Here is an 18,911-nt window from a genome sequence, read left to right as displayed (position 1 = left end):
GGTCAGAATTGGAGGTGTCAAACTATAGGCTGCCCTCTGGGAATGTGGTTGCCTAACTGTGATGTTTTTCAGCCTTTGCGTTCTCTTTCAAATGGCAAATCAAAAAGCCCCTTCACCTCTGACAAGATGAAGAGGAAAACAAATGTTTTCAAAGGTTTTGGAAGACTGTTGGCTAATTTTGAAAACAGCTACTTCCACCATTAAAAAGCATTTAGCTACATTAATTATAAAAGCCTGTCCAAATGGCAATACAATACATGGAGGTTGTCTGGGGTCCCCACTGTGACTTAGTTTAAATAGAAAGCCTTATTCACAAGGATGCTCTTTCAAAAACATGTTCTCAGGGGAGCTTAACGCATTCAATATCTATCTTGTTATGTAGCTCCCATTCCCATAGTACTACCTGAGTGTCTTCCAAGCATTTCTTCTCACGTCACTTCTGTGAGATAGGGAAGGATCATTAGTCCCATTTTACAGATGAACAATTGAGGCACAGAGAGAGAAAGTGTTTTGCCCAACACCACACAAGAAAGTCTGTGGAAGAAAAGGGAATTGAAGCTAGGTCTCTTGAGTCCCTGTCCGTTGTTTTAATCATAGGATCATCCTGCTACACCAAATGTCAGGCTGGTTCCTCCAAGCCTACTGACTGCCTCTTGTGAGGTGGCAAGTGCTCTCAACACCCATTCAAGTAGCCCCCCTCGGTGGAAGTCATCAGTGCTCAGCACCTTTCAAGATAGAGTCCACAATTATTTAGCATAGATGAGCCTTGTGCCAAGAATGGACATCTGGGAACCACTAATATTTTGATATTACTGGATGGGGGTAGAAAATCAGCATGACTGTTCTTAAGGCAGTTCACATAGCCCTGTGTTGTTACCCATTGTGTTTTTTCAGCTACACTGTTCTTGTTTTGCAGCCATCCACATCTGATGCTATATATCAAGCTTTCCATAACTCTTTGGAAATGCTCTTAATTCAGGATAGGGTTAATTTGATCATGCACTAAAACCCAAAGAAGTCGCTCTAAATATAATATAATATAATATAATGGCAGCGTCTCTGACGGCAATTATAGTGCCTTTAACTGTTTAAAAGTAAAGCAGTATTTATGACTAGATGTATCTGAGCTTTTTCTCTTCCCCTTTTGAATTAAACTTTCTCATAAAAGTCCTTCTTCTGTGGTGCTAATTTGACAAAATGCTGCTGTAACTTTCATTTTGTCTCCAGCTGAGAGAGTGACTGCGGAGGAATAATTATATGCTGTGGCCTTAGCTCAGTGAAACATTAAAGTCAGTAGGTGAGCAGTTGCTGCACTCCATCCTTTGCTCTTGCATGGATCTCTGCTAATCTACATAAGGAACATAGTGAGCAGCGTCCTGGAGCTGTGCACGTTTGCTCTTTCTAGCTTGGCTAAAAACTCAGCAGTGCTGTAATTTTCAGCACCTCGTATTGTATGAGAAAAGCAACCTAAAGTTTATCATGTTCTTTCCCAAATGAAAAAAAGTGTGTGAGAAAATGCCATTGCTAATGTTTATCCAGCATGTAAAACACAATATCAGAATAAATCTTATGTTTGTCTTGGATTCTAACCAAAACAGAACTGTCAACAAAAGAAAAAGCTAAAGGGTAGGGAGGGAGGGTTTAAAAAGAAATTAAAGGCTCTTTTGTTTTCTTTTGCTAAATACTGTCGTGTGAAAAGTAGTTTTAAGCCTATTTATATGTCACGTGAGCTACTGGAAACCCCTAGATCTTCCCCTCACCCAAGACACACACACTTGTATTTTGAAACCATGATAATTTCGAGACGAGCCCTAATATTTGTATATGGACACTGCAAGGTTTTGGGGGGCGGGAAGGAGAATTAATTTTATTAAAATTAAGAAATGCACAAAAAATTGCACCTTCCCTAAAGCCTTATGCTTAAGAGAAAAATAATAATAGTACTTTCATTTCCAAAGCACTGTACAAGCAACTAATTTTCTTTGTAACATTCCTATGAATTAGGTATTGTTATCTCAGTTTTACAGCTAGGGAAATTGAGGCACAGAGATTAGGAAGCAGATAATACTCTGTCACTGCACAAGTGCACAGAGAAATTGGGAAGAAATCCCTGCCCATTCTGTGCCTATTAAGGGGAAGTAATAATTTAGCTGTAAGGGCCAAATCCAGCATCTTGGAAAGGCTCTTACTGATTTTCAGTGCGAGATGGATTGGATTCTACACAACATCCCTGAGACCACACAGTGAGTCCATACTACAGCTAGAATTGGAACTCAAGACTTTCTGGTTCCTAGCCCCTGAGCACAATCCACTAGACTTTGTAATGCCACTCTCCTATGTATTTTAGGAGACTGAATGAAGACTGTCAGAATAAAACATAAGTTACTCCCAGGGGCATTCTGCAACAAAAACTTAAAATTCTGTGCCCCGAAAAAAATATCTGTGTACAATATTTTAAAATTCTGCAAATTTTATTTTTAAAAATAACACTACATAATCATGCCAGTTTCAATTATTTTGGTAATTTATTTCAAAATACCTGTAAGCAAGTATATCTGTAACAATACAGACACACACAAAAATTCCCCCAGGAGTAGAGAGTTAAAAAAAACCTTATGACAGCCCAGTTCTTGTTTCTCTGCCCCCTTCCCCCTTCCCCTGAGCCTAGCCAGGAGGCTAGACACCCACAACCCCTCCCTCCCAGAGAGCAGCCATGGTCCCTACCCCCAGCCAATATAGCTAAACCCCCTCCCCCGGCCCAGATATCCGCACCCTCCCCAAGCCAAGTCTGATGCTCGGTCCCAGGCTTGCACAGAGTTTCCTGTGCACTGTCCTCTCCTTCCCTCAGGGTGTGCTGAGAACTGCAGTTGTCAAAAACCCTTTAGCTCCCTCCCCCTCCCCTCTGCAGTGTCTCTTAAGCCTGGCCCACACTAGCCCCCCACTTCGAACTAAGGTACGCAAATTCAACTACGTTAATAACGTAGCTGAATTTGAAGTACCTTAGTTCAAACTTACTGTGGGTCCAGACGCGGCAGGCAGACTCTCCCGCTGATGCTGCGTACTCCTCTCGCCGAGCTGGAGTACCAGCATCGACGGCAAGCACTTCCGGGATCGATCCGGGATCAATTTATCGCGTCTAGACAAGACACGATAAATCGATCCCAGAAGATCGATTGCTTACCGCCGGACCCAGAGGTAAGTGTAGACCTACCCTTAGGTGTGAGCTGGGCTCTGCCCGGTCCAGCGGCCCCAATGGCTGCCAGCAGCACTGCAGCCCATTTCTGTGGGGGAAGGAAATTCTGCCTGCACAACATTAATTTCTGCAAAATTCTTCATTGGGCAGTGGCATAGAATTCCCCCAGGAGTAATAAGGTTTTTGGGGCAGCAGGGAGGGATTATACATAAAACGGGAAGGAATAGTTTGGACTCTGGGGTCAAGAGGATGAGAGAACAAACAGCACATGACAGGTATTAATCATGAGGTTTAGTGCACTGCTGGAATTTGCTTAGATACTACGGTGATGAGCACAGTATGAGAACCTACACATAATAGAACTCTGCACTGAGTCTGGATAACGGCTCCTTGCTTAGGCCTGGTCCAACAAAGAGCTTAGATAGTGCGGTAACTTTTCTCAAATAATTAATTCCATTTACTTCATGTTTTTTGTAAGATTGGGGCCTTGCATCCTCTGGCTTCTGCACTGAAACCTTCACTTCTTCAGCCTGTAGATCAGATGAGGATGAACCTGTCTTTTCTTGCTCCCTTGCCTTTCCATAGGTCTGTTGACAAGAAAACTCAGGTTAACATAAGCATTGCAATGTGACTGATGATTAACACATGTAGGGCCTGATCCCAGATGGTGTTGAGCATCTTCAACTCCCATTGGCTTCGGTGGATGATCAGCACTTCCTAAGGTCTGGCCCATTGTGTTGTTGAAGCAATGTATATATACTGTTTGCAGTCTGTTTTCTATATAACATTTTGGTTTGTCAGTTCTTTCTCTCTGTATTTAAACAATAGATTTTGGTTACTGGATTTAATCCCAATTCAGTATGGCACTTAAACATTGCTTTCAGGTGGGCTTACATGCCTGCTTGCTTAAAGTTAAGCAGGTGTTAAAGTGCTACGTTATAACTCGATTATTATTCAGCACATCGTCAAATGCCTTGCTGAGGTGGTGTCTTTGTCAGTGGCAAACATCTGAAAAATGTTCTGGGGCTTATTTATTTATGTATTGGCATAGACTGGGGGCTTGATTCTGATCTCACTTATACCAATTTACTTATATAACTTCAGGGGAGTTACTTCTGATTTATGCTGGTGTAAGTGAGAGGAGAGTCAGGCTCAAGGAATTTATCTGTGCATTTAAGCACAGAGCTGCAGGAATGCCAACACAGTGAAGCGAGAAAATAGAGATGAACTTTAAAAGACATTGATTCTATGGATGTGCTATTTTTATTCAGTTCATTCTGCAGTCAGTAGGAGAAACTTATATAACAAAATGGCATAGAAAGTAAAATGTGGTGTAATAGGTTAATTAAGTCAACAACAGAAACAGGAGAAACAACCCAAAAACTTAATTTGGAGGTCTATTTCAAAGGGCAATAGCAAGAGGACTTATTGCAGCCCAAGTTCAATAAACAAAAACAAAATGGCTTCAGGTACATTCTCATAAGGACATAAGATCTTAGGGTCAGACCATGATCCATCTTGCCCAGTAGCCTGTCTTGAACACTAGCCCATATCAGAGCTTCATGGAGAATATACAGAACAAGGCAATTATGGAGTGATCAAACCCTGTCTTCCACTCCCAAATTCTGGTAGTCAGAGATTTAGGGTCACCCCAAACATGGGATTGCATCCCTGACCATCTGGGTTAGTAGCCATTGATGGACCTACCCTCCATGAACTTATCCCGTTCTTTTTAAAAACTCAGTTATATTTTTGGCCTTCACAACATCACATGGCGATGAGTTCCACAAGTTAGTTGAGGAAATACTTTTTCACACTTGTTTGTATTAAACCTGCTATCTGTTAATTTCACTGGGCGACTCTGGGCTTTTGTATTGTGAAAAAGGGTAAATAACACTTCTCTATTCACTTTTCCTGCACCATTTATGATTTTATAGACCTCTATCACATCCCCCCGTCAGTCGTCTCTTTTCTAAGCTGAAGAGTCCTAATTGTTTTAGTCTATTGTTGTATGGAAGTTGTTCCATACCCTTAATCTTCTTTGTTGCCCTTCTCCCTTTTCCATTTCCACTGTATTCTTTTTGAGAAGGAGTGACCACAACTGGACACAGTATTAGAGGTGTGGGTGCACCCTGGATTTACATAGTGGCATTATAATATTTTATGTCTTATTTTCTATCTCTTCTGAATGGTTCCTAACATTCTGTTATCCTTTTTGACCACGGCTGCAGACTGCGCTGAACTTTTCAGAGAACTATCCATGGTGACGCCCAGATCTCTCTCTTGAGTGATAACAGCTAATTTAGAACCCACTGAAACTCAGAAGGCCTGTTTTAAGGAAGTGCTGAGTGCCTATTAATTATAATTGCAGTTGAGGTTGCTTGGCACTCAGCAGTACTCTGCAGGATTGGGCCCCTGCAGGATTGGGCCTCTGCAGTCTGACTTGAACACAGACAACAACATTCAGACTTCTATGATTTGCTGAACAGTTTTACTTGAAGCAGTACATTTTATTGTATTTTTAATATGAGGGCCTCTCAGAAGGAAGCATGTTCAAGGATGGATTTGAATGAGAAGGATCACACCATTAGGGACAGAAGGAAAGGGAAAGACTGGGGCATGGAAGATGGCACAAAGATGGAAGAGGAGAATAGTATAAATTGAACATACAGGAAAGAGGCTTTGGAGGAGCGTAGGTAGTGGGTGGGGGAGCAAATGGAAACCGAGCAGATGTGGACAGGAGCTAGTTGTACAGTGCCTGGGTGAGGATAAGAAGTTTGACAGGCAAAGGGAAGCTAGTGAAAGGATTTGAGAGTGGCTGGAGCAGGAAATTATTTTGCCGGTAGCCTAAGCACAAGGACAAATCCTAACTGGAATGTCACAGATTAGCAAATTATGACTTAAAGTGAGGAATAAGGAGAACAAATAAACAAACTCCTAGCGCAGGGGAGGCCAACCTGAGCCTGAGGAGGAGCCAGAATTTACCAATGTACATTGTCAAAGAGCCACAGTAATACGTCAGCAGCCCCCATCAGCTCCGCCCGTCCCCCGCCACTCCCAGCGCCTCCTACCCACTGGCAGCCCTGCCAATCATCGCCTCCCCCTCTCTCCCCGCACCTCCTGATCAGCTGTTTCCTGGCATGCAGGAGGCTCTGGGGATGGGGAGAGGAGCGAGGGCATGGCAGGCTCAGGGGAGGGGACAGGAAGGGGTGGAGTGGGGGCAAGGCCTGTGGCAGAGCCAGAGGTTGAGCAGTGAGCACCCCCTGGCCCATTGGAAAGTTGGCGCTTGTAGCTCTAGCCCTGGAGTCGGTGCCTATACAAGGAGCCGCATGTGGCTCCAGAGCCACAGGTTGGCCACACCTGTCCTAGGGTGAAATCCTGGGTCCACTGATGTCAGTGGCAAAATTCCCACTGACTTCAATGGGGTCAGGATTCCACCTCTAAGAACAAAGATCTTGTTGTCACACAAATATCACTGGTATTTTTTTGTTAAAAAAGACAATTGAAGAAAATATGAGAGACCTGATTCTGATTTCACACTGATTTTAAACCATTGCATAACTTCATTGAAACCAGAGGTGTTACTGTTGATTACACTGTTATATTTGAGAGAATAATCAGGCTTATAATAAATATGATTAGAACTGTCTCCAAAGAGATTAGTTACTCCCTTTTCCTCCCCTCAGAATGAAAAATGGATGTTTAACAGACCTTAATTGTATTTATTTTTAATTGCAATTCATATGTATGTACATTGTGTGCACAATACATGTAGCAGCCTGCTTCAAAATGACACAGATATGCAAACAATTTCCATTTGGGCACTCTCCTTTGACTTCACAGTGAAACCGCGCCATTTCTTTGTGACAAGCTTTATTAATCCTAATCTTTTGATCACCAGCACACTGAGAAACCACAAAGATCCCACAGTGCAAAGGTATTTTAATAAGAGACATGGTTGTATCAGTATGGTGTGTGCCTGTAGCTCTGCAAGGGTTTTGTTCTTTGGAGGTATGTGCTGCACATCTACAATGAAACCAAAGGGGTTGAAATGAGAATGGATTTCAGAGTGACAATGCAAAAATAACCCCACCATTTTTCTCTTTCAATTAGTAGCCGAGATGAAGAAACGACTGCAGCTAAGAATGACAATGAGGATGTAGTCGTTGCGGCACGACTCCAACAGACTTTGGCTGAACTGGATGAAGATTTAGAAGGTAGGGAACTGTGTCAGCTACAGAAGTTATAAGGCATGGCAGAAATATTCGGAGTCAGTTTCTGCCCTGTGCATGTGCAAGGTTTTCATGGAAGTCACTGGGAGCTACACATATATCTGTGAGCAAAACTTGACCCACACTATACATTTCTGCTACGCCAACCCATATTGTTTTGCTGCTAGATCAAATCAGTATCCTTAGACTGCTATTATCTATTTATCCAGATATTTATATGGACATCACTGCATATGAGTGCCTGCTACCAGAAAGGTAGCACTTTATGGGCCACATTTTCTGCTGGCATATTTTCACTGACTTCAGTGGAAGTAGAGAATTTGGCACTATGTTTGTGATCAATGTGCTATATGTAGTTTGCAACTTTGTAGCAGGATCCTCTCAGTTTATACCACACAAACTGCGTATATTTCATCAGGATCAAATGGAGAAGGGGGGATGTTTTCTGTGTGATATTTCAACTGCATTCCTACATGTAGTTTAAAGTTAGAACTCTAAAATCCTGACCAGAATAGATAAAAAGAGACTAAATATCATCACAAAGAAATACCCTGCTTCCTAATCACCTGTGATCAATCAAAATATCACACAATTATTTTTGATGCAAAATTATGTGAACCCTTCTTTAAACCTCATAATTTTGCAGCATCTTAGAATGCAGTGGGCCTGATTATGATCTCACTTATGGGAGTTTTATACCATTGCAAGTCCATTAAGTTGAGTGTAGTCACTCTTGATTTACACCAAAGTAATTGAAAGAAGAAATAAACCCAATAGCTCCTTTCACAGTGAAATTGTTACATTCCTGGATGATGATGGGAGGGCGGGATGGTAGAAAAGGAAATGTAAGTTCAGTTTCTTTGTTGGCTTGCTTCAGGTGGTCCCTCAGACAGATTGTTTTTATTAACCAGGTTTGAAAATCATAATTGAGAGATATTTGCCATTTTTCTGAAATGCTCCTTTGGAATATTGCGGTGAAGTATTTGTCACTGAGACGTTAGTGAAAGTTAAGGTATAAACAACAGACTAAATTCTACCCTCATCTACACATATGAGATTCCCATTGGCCACATCAGGAGGTGTGCACGCACAATAGGCTGATGGTAATCATCAACCAGACAGTAAAATGTATGCAGATACTGCTTTTTCTTACAACAGGAACACGTATGGAAACTTGTGAACCGGTATGTCGTAAGTTATGTAAGTGTGATCAAAATCCTGATTTGTTGATTGTCTAACCCATCTTTGAGTAATTGACAGCGATGTTGCACGAATCTGACCAATTTGTGAAAGTTTTTGTTTATATTTTTGCAGCAATGGAAGGTATACATTATGAAGCAGATAATGACTCTGTATCAAACCACACAAATGGGGCGTCTAGCCCGCATTTCAGCGATGCAGAAACTGCTCAAGATGCTGCCTTTGTTGTTCCAGTAACAATTATAGATGAGATTCTGGATATTAACACAGTAGGTCCAATTGAAGATGAAGAGAATGCATTACTCCCTAATGCAGATGATGAAGATATATCAGCTGATTCCATTAATTTAGGGAACTTTACAAATAATAACAGTGCAGGGTCTTTTGATAAGAAACATGTAGATGGTGGATCTCTGAGCATATCCATGGACTTAATTCACCAGCAGTCTTCTGACGATGTATCTAAAACCCTGCCTGTAGAACAGAGGCGAGAGATGTTTGAATCTCTTTCATCCTTGTTTGAAAAGAGAAATGAAAACAACCTGCGACTGGAAAACACCTATAAAAACGGTGTTAGTTCTGAGGAATGCAAACCCATTCTGATTTCTTCTCACCTCAAGCCTAAGACTCAAATCCACATAGCAAGAGAGAAAACAAATCCATGTAATGAACAAAATAGTCAGGAAAGATTCTTGAACAAAATGAAAACAGAATTGGAATTCAAGCCCCCATCAACCAAAACAACTGAGGAGAAAGAAGATATCCTGTCACCACCTCTGTGGGGTCATCGTGCCCCTAGTTCTGTAACAAGCTATGAACCTAAAGTAGGTCTGACAACCTTTAAAGTTGTCCCTCCCAAACCTGAAATAAAATACTTCGATAGAGGTAATTCTTTCTCCACTGGTGCCATTAAGATAGATGACCTAGGCAACTTGATGATTCCAAATGCTGGCAACAAGAACACGTCAGATATTTCTTCCAATGAAACTGAAGAACCTCTTATTGGGAGAGTAAAGGAATTCTGGAGGTCAAACTCTTCAGGAAAACAATCTGACAAGTCTATAGAACATAATTCTAAAAAGTCAATAGTCACTGTGAGCTCCAAACCCTTTAATTCAACATTTGAAAGCAAACCTATCTCTCTAACAGATCCAAAACCTATACCATCGCAACCAGTTACTTCAAATGTGGCTGAAAGGCATTTTGAGCTTGAAAGAATCAAACCACCTGTGCCAGCCACACAGTCTCAGGTAAAAACATCAGTGTCCCCAACAATTACCAAGGACAAGACAGAGTTCCCATTTCTAAAGCCTTATAAAAGAACTTCAAGCCATTATGTTGCCTCTGCCATTGCAAAACGCCTAGATCCACTTACATTTAAGACTGATTTGACAGAGAAGCATGATAAAGAGGAGAATAATCATGAAGAAAAATTGATAAAAACTGGAGCAGAACCTCTCCCCAAAGGATGCATTATTATGGCCAAAACCAGCCCTATGGAAATAAAACCAGCAGAAATGAGAGACTCTTATTCAAATATTTTTACTTGCAGTCACAAAGCATCAAATAGCAGGTTGATGCTTGGTGATAATTCTGCTGTGAAAAACAAAGCAGTGAACATCAGGTTACTGAATCAGACAACCCCTGTAGGTTTCTATAAACGGAGTATCAGTGTACCAACTAAATCTTCTTCAAAGGATAACAGGACTGCAGAAGGCGATCACAGTTTTAACAGCAAACATAGTATAGTTGATAAAAACACACATCCTTTGTCTGATCAGACATATGAGAAGATGGACCATACTAATTCTTTCTCATCGTTCCCATCACCTGATCTCCCAACACCTACATCCTCTTCCAGCTCATTGTTGAGGTCCACTAAATGGCATCCTGCTAACAATATACAAACTAATTCTTCAGGAGCATTGTCAGAGCTAAATATTATGCCTGTGAATAACCACGTCATTTCTCAAAGGGACGAGAAGCCTGACAGTATAAATAAATCTGATGTCACTGTACAGACCAATATCTTTGGGCCAAAGAAGAAGTTTAAACCCATTATCCAGAAATCAGTTCCGAAAGATACATCTCTGCACAGCACTTTAATGGAAGCCATTCAGACTGCAGGAGGAAAGGAGAAACTCCGAAAGGTAAAGTGGAGACTTCATTTAGGCTATTGAAACTGGAGAAAGCCTGTATTCACTGGAGTAGACAGCAGGCTATTTTATAACTGGTACTCTTGTTGATGAGCTGTAGTACACGTAATATTTAAAACATTTATAATAGCAAAATTCAGAACCAGGCCACTGGTTATTCCGCACGTACTATATATTGTTATGCAACAGCATAGCCACTTGCACTAGTTAGAATAACCAGAGGAATACAGCTGTACAGTATAAAGAAAGATGTAACAGAGGTTAACCTAAAAGCCTAACCAGTATTCCTGAAAGTTATATAAACATTGGAATGTGTAGTAAATAGGAAACATTTAGCTACACGTCAATGAAAGATATACAATTACTTTATATCAGCAAGATTTATTATTTGTTAACTGCTGATACTGTGTTTGGTGTTCTGTACAGTACACAGAGGGCTTGATTCTGCATTCCTGAGCAAAATTTAACTCAGTGGGACCACTTGCTTGAGTAAGTAGTATGCATTATGAATAAGGGCTGCAGAATCAGGCCCAAAGGAAGCAAAGCTACCTTGCCCACAGAGCTTAAAATACAGATATGTGCTCCGAACAATTTTAATAAAGTATTTTCAAATTACCTTTAAGTAAATATCTAGTAAAAACTTGATGGTGTCTATTTTGTTCATACTCTAGAGTTCAGACAGCATGATAAATGGAAGTCAGAAGAAATCCTCATATGCCGAGCCAGAGAATGAGCATTCAGCCCTGCTGGCAGCAATCAGAGGCCACAGTGGCACCTCAAGCCTAAAAAAGGTAAGAAATAGATAAATAGGATCAGTGCTCTTCTCATTGGTTGTTCCTACTGAATGTGCTGGGTGAACAATAACCTAGAGTGATGCAAAATAATTTGTATTGCAACAAGAAGACCTTAGAAAAAATTATGACAACAAAGGACAGGACTGTAATGTTTACATGATGGGCCAAATTCTGCACTCAGCTATAGAACTTCATTGACTTCATTAGAATTGTACACTGGTAGCGGAGGGCAAAACATTTTTAATGTGATGGCTAACATTAAATCAAGGTAAACCCAAATTAGTTTAATATGAGACTGCACTTAACCCAACAATCCAGATACTTAACCCAACAATCTTCAGTTCGGCATTTGCACAGGCTTAGACATTATGGATAAGCTTTTCATGGTAGGAATATGCAGTTTGCACCCCACCTAACTTATGTGTCAACATACCCCACAAATCTACCTACTGGACATATGTGCATGCAAATACTTGATTTCCACATGCACACTCTGTTTATGGACATTAGTTAGATGCATGCAATGTATACATGCAATTGTATGCAACTAACTACAAATCTGACTTATTTCCCCACAGTTAGATGACGCCTTCTGTTGGAAGAATTTATCTAACCATTAAGGCATCTCTTATTTTTAATAGCCAGAGTCTGAATTGCTCTAACATGAACCTTCACTCAGTTCACTGGCCCAGCCAAGGAAGTGTATTGGGCAAGAAGTGTCCCATCTCCCTGATGCAGTGACTCAAACCATTGCCAACTATCCACACAGCTGGGGATCACTGGATGTCTACCAACCACATAATGTCCCTGTTGTTCCCTATGTGACTCCATTATCCTCAAAGCAACTGTGAATGCCTCATTACTCTTGGGGCAGATAGAATAGACAGCTTCCTCTGATACTGACATCCCACAACACAGTATGTTACCAGAGGCAGAGAAAGAGCAGTCTGGCACACAGCCATTCCAAGACTGAGGAAGGCAAAGGCCATGTTTGCGCGCGCACACGCTACTGAACTGCACGGTATATTGCTTGGGCATAGCTGAGAATCCGTGTGAAGGAAGTTCTGAAAATAAATTGTTGTTGTATCATCAGAGAGACTCTTTCAAATTCTTTTCTCCAGTAAATGAGTGGCTTTTTAAATTATTTTTAAGAATATTTTTTAGGAACCATCCATCACTTTTTCACACAATGTGGCCTGTGTTAATTAATGCAATGCATATGTATTGTAGTGGACAGAGTACAGGAATGGAGTACAAGCGCTCCCGAGTTCTTGTTCTGCTATTGGCTCCCTCTTTGGCCTTAGATAATTCACATGCCACTCTCTGCCTCAATTTGCCCATCTGTGAAATGGGGATAATAATATTTACTTTGTATCCCCACATTTGTCCTGTGAGGATAAATTTGTTAATGTTTGCCAAACACTTTGAGGATAAATAAATTCTTGACATTTATGACATTATCATTGTTATTAATAGCTATTGTTTAAGACAAAAGGCTGTTGAAAAAAGCACAAGCAAGCTTCCCACCAGGTTGTTTATATTAGAGCAGGCTTCTGCACATATAATTCATGCAGCAATTTTAGGTTAAGGAATTCCAAAGTAACCCAAACTCACACCAAGTCCAACTGTCAGCCTTTTACCTTACACTCCAAGAGTTACAGGATGCTAGAGTTCACAGTAAGTAAAGATTGAATTTCTGAGACACAGTCAATGCCAAGTCCTTGGTCCTGGTAATCAGCCCAGTTGAGTGATGTGAGAGAGTAGTAACAGATGTTTAAACCAATGAGCAAACAAAAGTTCTACGTGTTTTATATCAGTTGAGCAAACTGAAGTTGGGAGTGGTGAAATAAAAGTGTGCATCAAGTGTCAAATAATTACAATTTAGTGTTATCCCAGATATTAACTATTCACGTTCAACTGTCTTGTTGGTAGATCTCATCATCGGCCTCTGAAGAGCTGCAGAGCTTTAGAAATGCAGAACTGTCCTTGCAAAATAAAGAAGCCTGTCAGGCAGAGCAACTTTGGATCCCGCCTCCACCTGTCCTGCCGCCGCCACCACCTCCTCCCAGCCACAAGTCAATGACAGCTCCTAAATTTCCTGTCACTGCTACAAGTAACCCTGGGGAGGCAAGGGAGGCCCTAATGGAGGCTATTCGCTCTGGCGCTGGAGCAGCAAGGTTAAGAAAGGTAAACGTGCTCATCTATGTTATCAGCTTTTTCGCTGAAACAAGCTGAGGATGCAGTGCTGCTCTGGGAGCAGTTTGCAAGTTGTGCTAGCTATGTTTTTTTTTTTTTTTCTTTTTGCCAACTTAAAGAGATACGTACCATGTTTTCTTTAACTGCAGTGGAAAGATTAGTGCTGCATCTCAAGTCTTTGGACATTAGAGCACATCGCCTCACGTGTGGTTTTCTTCATGTAAGAATAAAATTTGCATACATATGTTCTTTTGAAGAGGAATGTTAAGATCATTAATTTTAAAAAATCATAGAATTTGGATGACCTCTTCCATTAAATTCTGACAAACTAATAATAGTCAGATAGTCAGTTGACCTCTGAACAAACAGGACCTAGGATAAGCCAGAATTAGGCCCATCTATCTTTCCTCTTAGCCCTTTCCAAAAAACTTGCACCTAAGCAATTTAGGGATACATATTCACCTTTAATTCCAATAGCGTATCATAGGTTTTGGGACCCAATGCATGCGCCCAGTCAGCCACCCTCAAGGCTGACTCTGGATCAAATTGTGAGGCCTAATATTCCTGACAGTGTCCCTTTTATGATATGCCAGATTTTTACTAATACATTCCATATCTCTCCTAAATTGTGGTTCTACATAAACCTTGTGAAGAAAATGAAACTTAACCACCCAGTATGCAAGTATGTGCACGCAGCGCACATGGTAATTTCCAGACTTTCATACTCTGGTATGAATCAGGAATAACTTCTCTGAAGTTAATAGAATTATACCAGTACAAAGTTCATCTGAGATAAGTTTCAGGCCCTGTGGGGTTTATTCTGGTTTTAGTTGTATGGCTGCAACTCCCAATGGGCCAAATATTGCTCTGAGTTATACTGGTGTATTTTGGAGTCACTGTATTAAACTCTTTGAGCCAGATTCTATTGTCAAACTGAGTTACTCCTGGTTTACACAAATGATGGTGAGAACAGATTCAGGCCCATTGGCTTCAGTGGCTTTATTCCAGAATTCATTCAGTAACTGAGAATGGACTTTAGCCCATGGACTTTTGGGTATTTGCAAGCACAGATGGAGTTTTCCCACCTTGGGACGCCGCTGATGCAAACCATAAACATATAAATATGATTTAGCCTTGTCCATTTTCCCTTTATAAAACAAACTGAGCAATATTATCAACCAATTGATACTATAGCTATAAAAGTTCTAATTTCTTATAAAGTACAACTTTTTAGAGTTATTACTCATTACACGAACAAGTCAGTGTTTCAGGGAACCTCTAAGGGTCCAGCTTCAGCATGCTAAAATAAACCAATTTGTGCAGTTATTTTGCATGTGTAAAATTACACATAATATGCTCTCTTGGGTATGTATAAGGCACCTATCACTTCGGTGTAAACCATCTAACAATGTTATGAAGAAGCAAAAGACTTCAGAACAAATGATGCTTTCTCTCTCCGTTCCACCTGTTACAGAAAAATGTTGATTTAGATCTTCAGGTATATTTTATGTATTATTGTATGTTTATTTATCCATGCTATTCCTGAAGAAATGGTTTCTAGCAACAGTGGGTTTTACACATCGGTGCAATCAGGATTGGGTTCAATCTGAACTCTTTCATCAAGGAGTTCAACAGCCATGGTCCTGCTTCTGAGTCCCAGGTCTTCCCAAAGTGTCCGATAGTCTAAACATAGATCCCTCCAGCTACATTATCCCTGTGGAGGTTAGCTGTCTTGCGGGGTGCAAGGGCTAGTGGTGGTGGTGGTCTCAGAAATAGTCAGGCCCCTCTGGTTATCATACGTCTGGATTTTCCCGGACATGTCCGGCTTTTTGGTCCTCAAATCCCCGTCCGGGGGGAATTGCCAAAAAGCCGAACATGTCCAGGAAAATACTCCCAGCTTTGTTTTTCCGGCATCCCTGCCCCAGTCCCCTGCTTACCTTAGAGCGGCTCTGGCAGGCTGCGAGCTGCAGGTGGATTCACCCACGGTGGCGGCTGCTGTTGCTCCCCCCAGACACCTCAGCTTTGTGTAGCTGAAGAGCCGAGCTGCCCGAGCGCTACCGGCTTCACGGTTTGCCGGGCAGCGCCCAGACCTCCGGACCCTGCGCCCCCAGCTGGGCGCTTCCCCAGCACAGCCAGAGCCCGGGAGGGGAAGCGCCCGGCCGGGGGGGCAGTGTCTGGAGGTCTGGGGGCTGCCCGGCAAACCGTGAAGCCGGTAGCGCTCGGGCAGCTGTTTCGCGTGGCTGGGAGGGAGGAGGGAGAATGCAAGGTGCTCAGGGGCGGGGGCAGAGTTGGGGCGGGGAAGGGGTGGGGCCAGGGCCCCGTGGAGTGTCCTCTTTCTTAATGTATAAATATGGTAACCCTACAGGCCCGCATCCACTAAAGCTTTATAGATCAGGATCAGGACTTTGAAACCTGTTCTGAAGTGAATGGAGAGCCAGCGGAGTCCATGAAGGCAGATGTGATACATTTACGTTGGCCTTTGTTGTTTAGAAGGCATGCAGCTAAGTACTGTGGCAATTTCATGTTTGTCCTGGTGGTTGCATTCTGAGGGTAGATGAGTTTCCTGTAGTTCTAACGTGCAGGGCCGGCTCCAGGCACCAGCAAAACAAGCAGGTGCTTGGGGTGGCACATTTCTTGGGGCGGCATTCTGGCGCCAGCCATCATAGGCGCCGACTCCGGGGCATGGGGAAAAAGTGCCCCCACTGCCCCAGCTTGCCTCCGCTCCGCCTGCTCCCCTGAGCTCGCCGCCGCCACTCTGCTTCTCCCCCTTCCCTCCCAGGCTTGCCAGGTGCAAAACAGCTGTTTCGCGCAGCAAGGCTGGGAGGGAGGGAGGGAGGAGAAGCTGAGCAGCGGGCGCTCGGGGGAGGCGGCGGTGGTGGAGCGGAGGTGATCTGGAGCAGGGAGTGGTTCCTCTACCCCCCGTTACTTCCTGCGACCCCCACCCGAGCTCACCTCTGCTCTGCCTGCTCCCCTGAACACGCCACTGCTCCACTTCTCCCCCCTCCCTTGCCTGAGGTTGCGGGGGGGAGGTCGTGGGGCGGAAGGTCGCGGGGGGGCCCGCAGGAAGCAATGGGGGGGGAATGCGGCACACCCGGGGGAGGAGGCGGGGCTGGGGATTTGGGGAAGGAGTTCGGAAGGGGTGGAGTTGGGGCAGGGCTGGGGGCGGGGGAACATGAAAAAAAAGGGGGGGGCGGCCAAATTTTTTTTTTGCTTGGGGCGGCAAAAATCCTAGAGCCGGCCCTGCTAACATGGAGGAGACCAAAGAGGACCTCACCTATGGCTTTTGCCAAGATGAAAAGGAGCAATTGAATAATAAGTCCTGTGTGGCCCTAGAGCTCCACATTAATTTGACAATCTGACACCCAATGCCCTCATTGGCAATATTAGAGTATTGACAGATTCCTCAAAGAGTTTCCCCCAGTTTCTACAAATATTACTCCTGTCTTTCCTGGGTTAAGCTAGAGCCAGATGCTTATTTCTTTCTGGCATTAGGACACCTAGGCAGAGGCTGCATTGGTGGAGGGGGATACATGTTATCTGCATATTGGTGGTAGATGAATCTGGGGCACCTCATAATTTCTCCAGACAGTCCCCTGTACAAATTAAAGTGGAGGAGAAAGGAGTAGTGAGCCTTGCAGGGCTCTGCATCACAGCTCTCTGAGTTTTGTCTACTAGGAATGAGTGCGTCCAGCTGAATGCTGCTGCATTTGCCCCGACAGCTTCTGGCATGCATATCGTTAGCACTGTAAGAATGATGGTGTCAGAGGTCAGAGAGAGATCTAACAGTATTAGCAGAGAGGTTTGTTTTCTGTCCAGTGCCAGAAGGTCATGCATCAACATTAGCCAGATCGTTGTTGGTTTTTTTTTTTTGTTGTGCCTTCCTCTGGATCTAGAGGGTGAGGCACCCAGGATGTAAGCGGAGGACGAGTACTGCTGAAGGTGGAATGCCACCACCCTTTCAATGTCCTCCAGAAAAAGGGAGGGCTGGAAAGTGGTCAGTAGTTGGATAGCATGAAGTGTAGGTTTCTTCTTGTATTGTTCAGGGCAGCTGATGGCTTGCTGACTTTGAAGGAGACATTGATAATCCCAGTTATTGTGGTGGGGCTAGGTGTTCGTCACTAGACTTGCATGAGGACTGGGGCATTCAGATGTATAGTTGGTGGGCTGGAACTTCTTTGAATCCTCCAGGACTTCTATTTGGGAAAATGGTTCAAATTCCATTAAGGCAGATGGGATGGGAGATGTTTCCTAGGTAGTATCCCTGTCTCAGTGAGGCCCACTCAAAGCAAGATGAGAACTATTCAGAGTAGATAGGATTTAGGCTTTTGTGTTTATATATTGTATGGAGATAGACACTCTGGGTTGATTAGCAGGTTCATAGCATGGAATAGTTCTGCTGGCCATTATTTGGCTGATTATATGTTTGAGGGAGAGTCATGTTTTGCTTCCTTTATGGCTGCAGCATGAGCCTTGCTGGTGAGCCTTGAGTTGTTCATGGACAGTGGATGTGAGGGGATTTTGTGCCACAGGCAGTGCAGACTTCTGTCTTGCTTCATTTTGCGTCATTCATCAGAGAACCACAGTGGCATGTGTGGGAGGCATGAGGGCAGGGCTCATTTTGAAACTCCTTTGTCAATGTTTTCTATTAGATGTTGGTTACAGATTGTCAACAAGTGGTCTTTCAGTTGTGTGGATTTCTCTTCCATTGTCCTCTTGAAGTTTTCTGGAAACAAGAGCTTCTGACAGTGAAGTAATTTGGTTAGTGCATAGTTGGGAGAACCAGGAAATATCTGTTCTTATTATGAATAACATGCATGCATTTGTATTTTCATTTGTGATGGGTTACTTGCCTTGGTGTTAGACCAGATGGAGCTGTCTCAGGAACCAGGCAGGAAAGGCAACACAATGGCCTAGATAAGGAACATCCCAACAAACACTCAAACAATGGCCAAATTAATAGCTGTGAAGAGGCAACTCCTTGGCTCCAACCGGGGTTACACAGCTGTTTTGCCAGGGCTGAGTTCCTAGAGATCAAAAGACACTGATCATTTAAAGAACTGCCCTATGGAAAGAGAGAGGGGAAATTATCAGCTGCTGCAGGCTGATACAGACTGACTGACAGTCGGGGGAATTTGGTCCC

At 42.9% G+C, this 18,911-nt stretch overlaps 1 protein-coding gene across 37 annotated transcripts in view; it reads left to right on the top strand.

Annotated features, from left to right (window-relative positions):
- The window catches only part of COBL (cordon-bleu WH2 repeat protein), a 245,375-nt gene that overhangs the window by 222,919 nt on the left and 3,545 nt on the right, over positions 1 to 18,911 (top strand). For 34 of the 37 annotated variants that reach the window (XR_010598453.1, XM_065583957.1, XM_065583946.1 and 31 more), the window contains 4 exons: positions 7,307 to 7,410; positions 8,740 to 10,775; positions 11,453 to 11,572; positions 13,508 to 13,762. Coding sequence is in view for 36 of the 37 variants with exons in the window: in XM_065583957.1 (XP_065440029.1) it covers positions 7,307 to 7,410; positions 8,740 to 10,775; positions 11,453 to 11,572; positions 13,508 to 13,762 (2,515 nt within the window). In the remaining variant the exon portion in view is untranslated. The remainder of the gene's footprint in view (positions 1 to 7,306; positions 7,411 to 8,739; positions 10,776 to 11,452; positions 11,573 to 13,507; positions 13,763 to 18,911) is intronic. The other 3 variants (XM_065583955.1, XM_065583935.1, XM_008179165.4) reach the window with 1 other exon arrangement.

Source organism: Chrysemys picta, chromosome 2, assembly GCF_011386835.1.
Source record: "Chrysemys picta bellii isolate R12L10 chromosome 2, ASM1138683v2, whole genome shotgun sequence".
Lineage (NCBI taxonomy): Eukaryota > Metazoa > Chordata > Testudines > Emydidae > Chrysemys > Chrysemys picta.
This window is presented reverse-complemented; position numbering and strand designations above follow the sequence as displayed.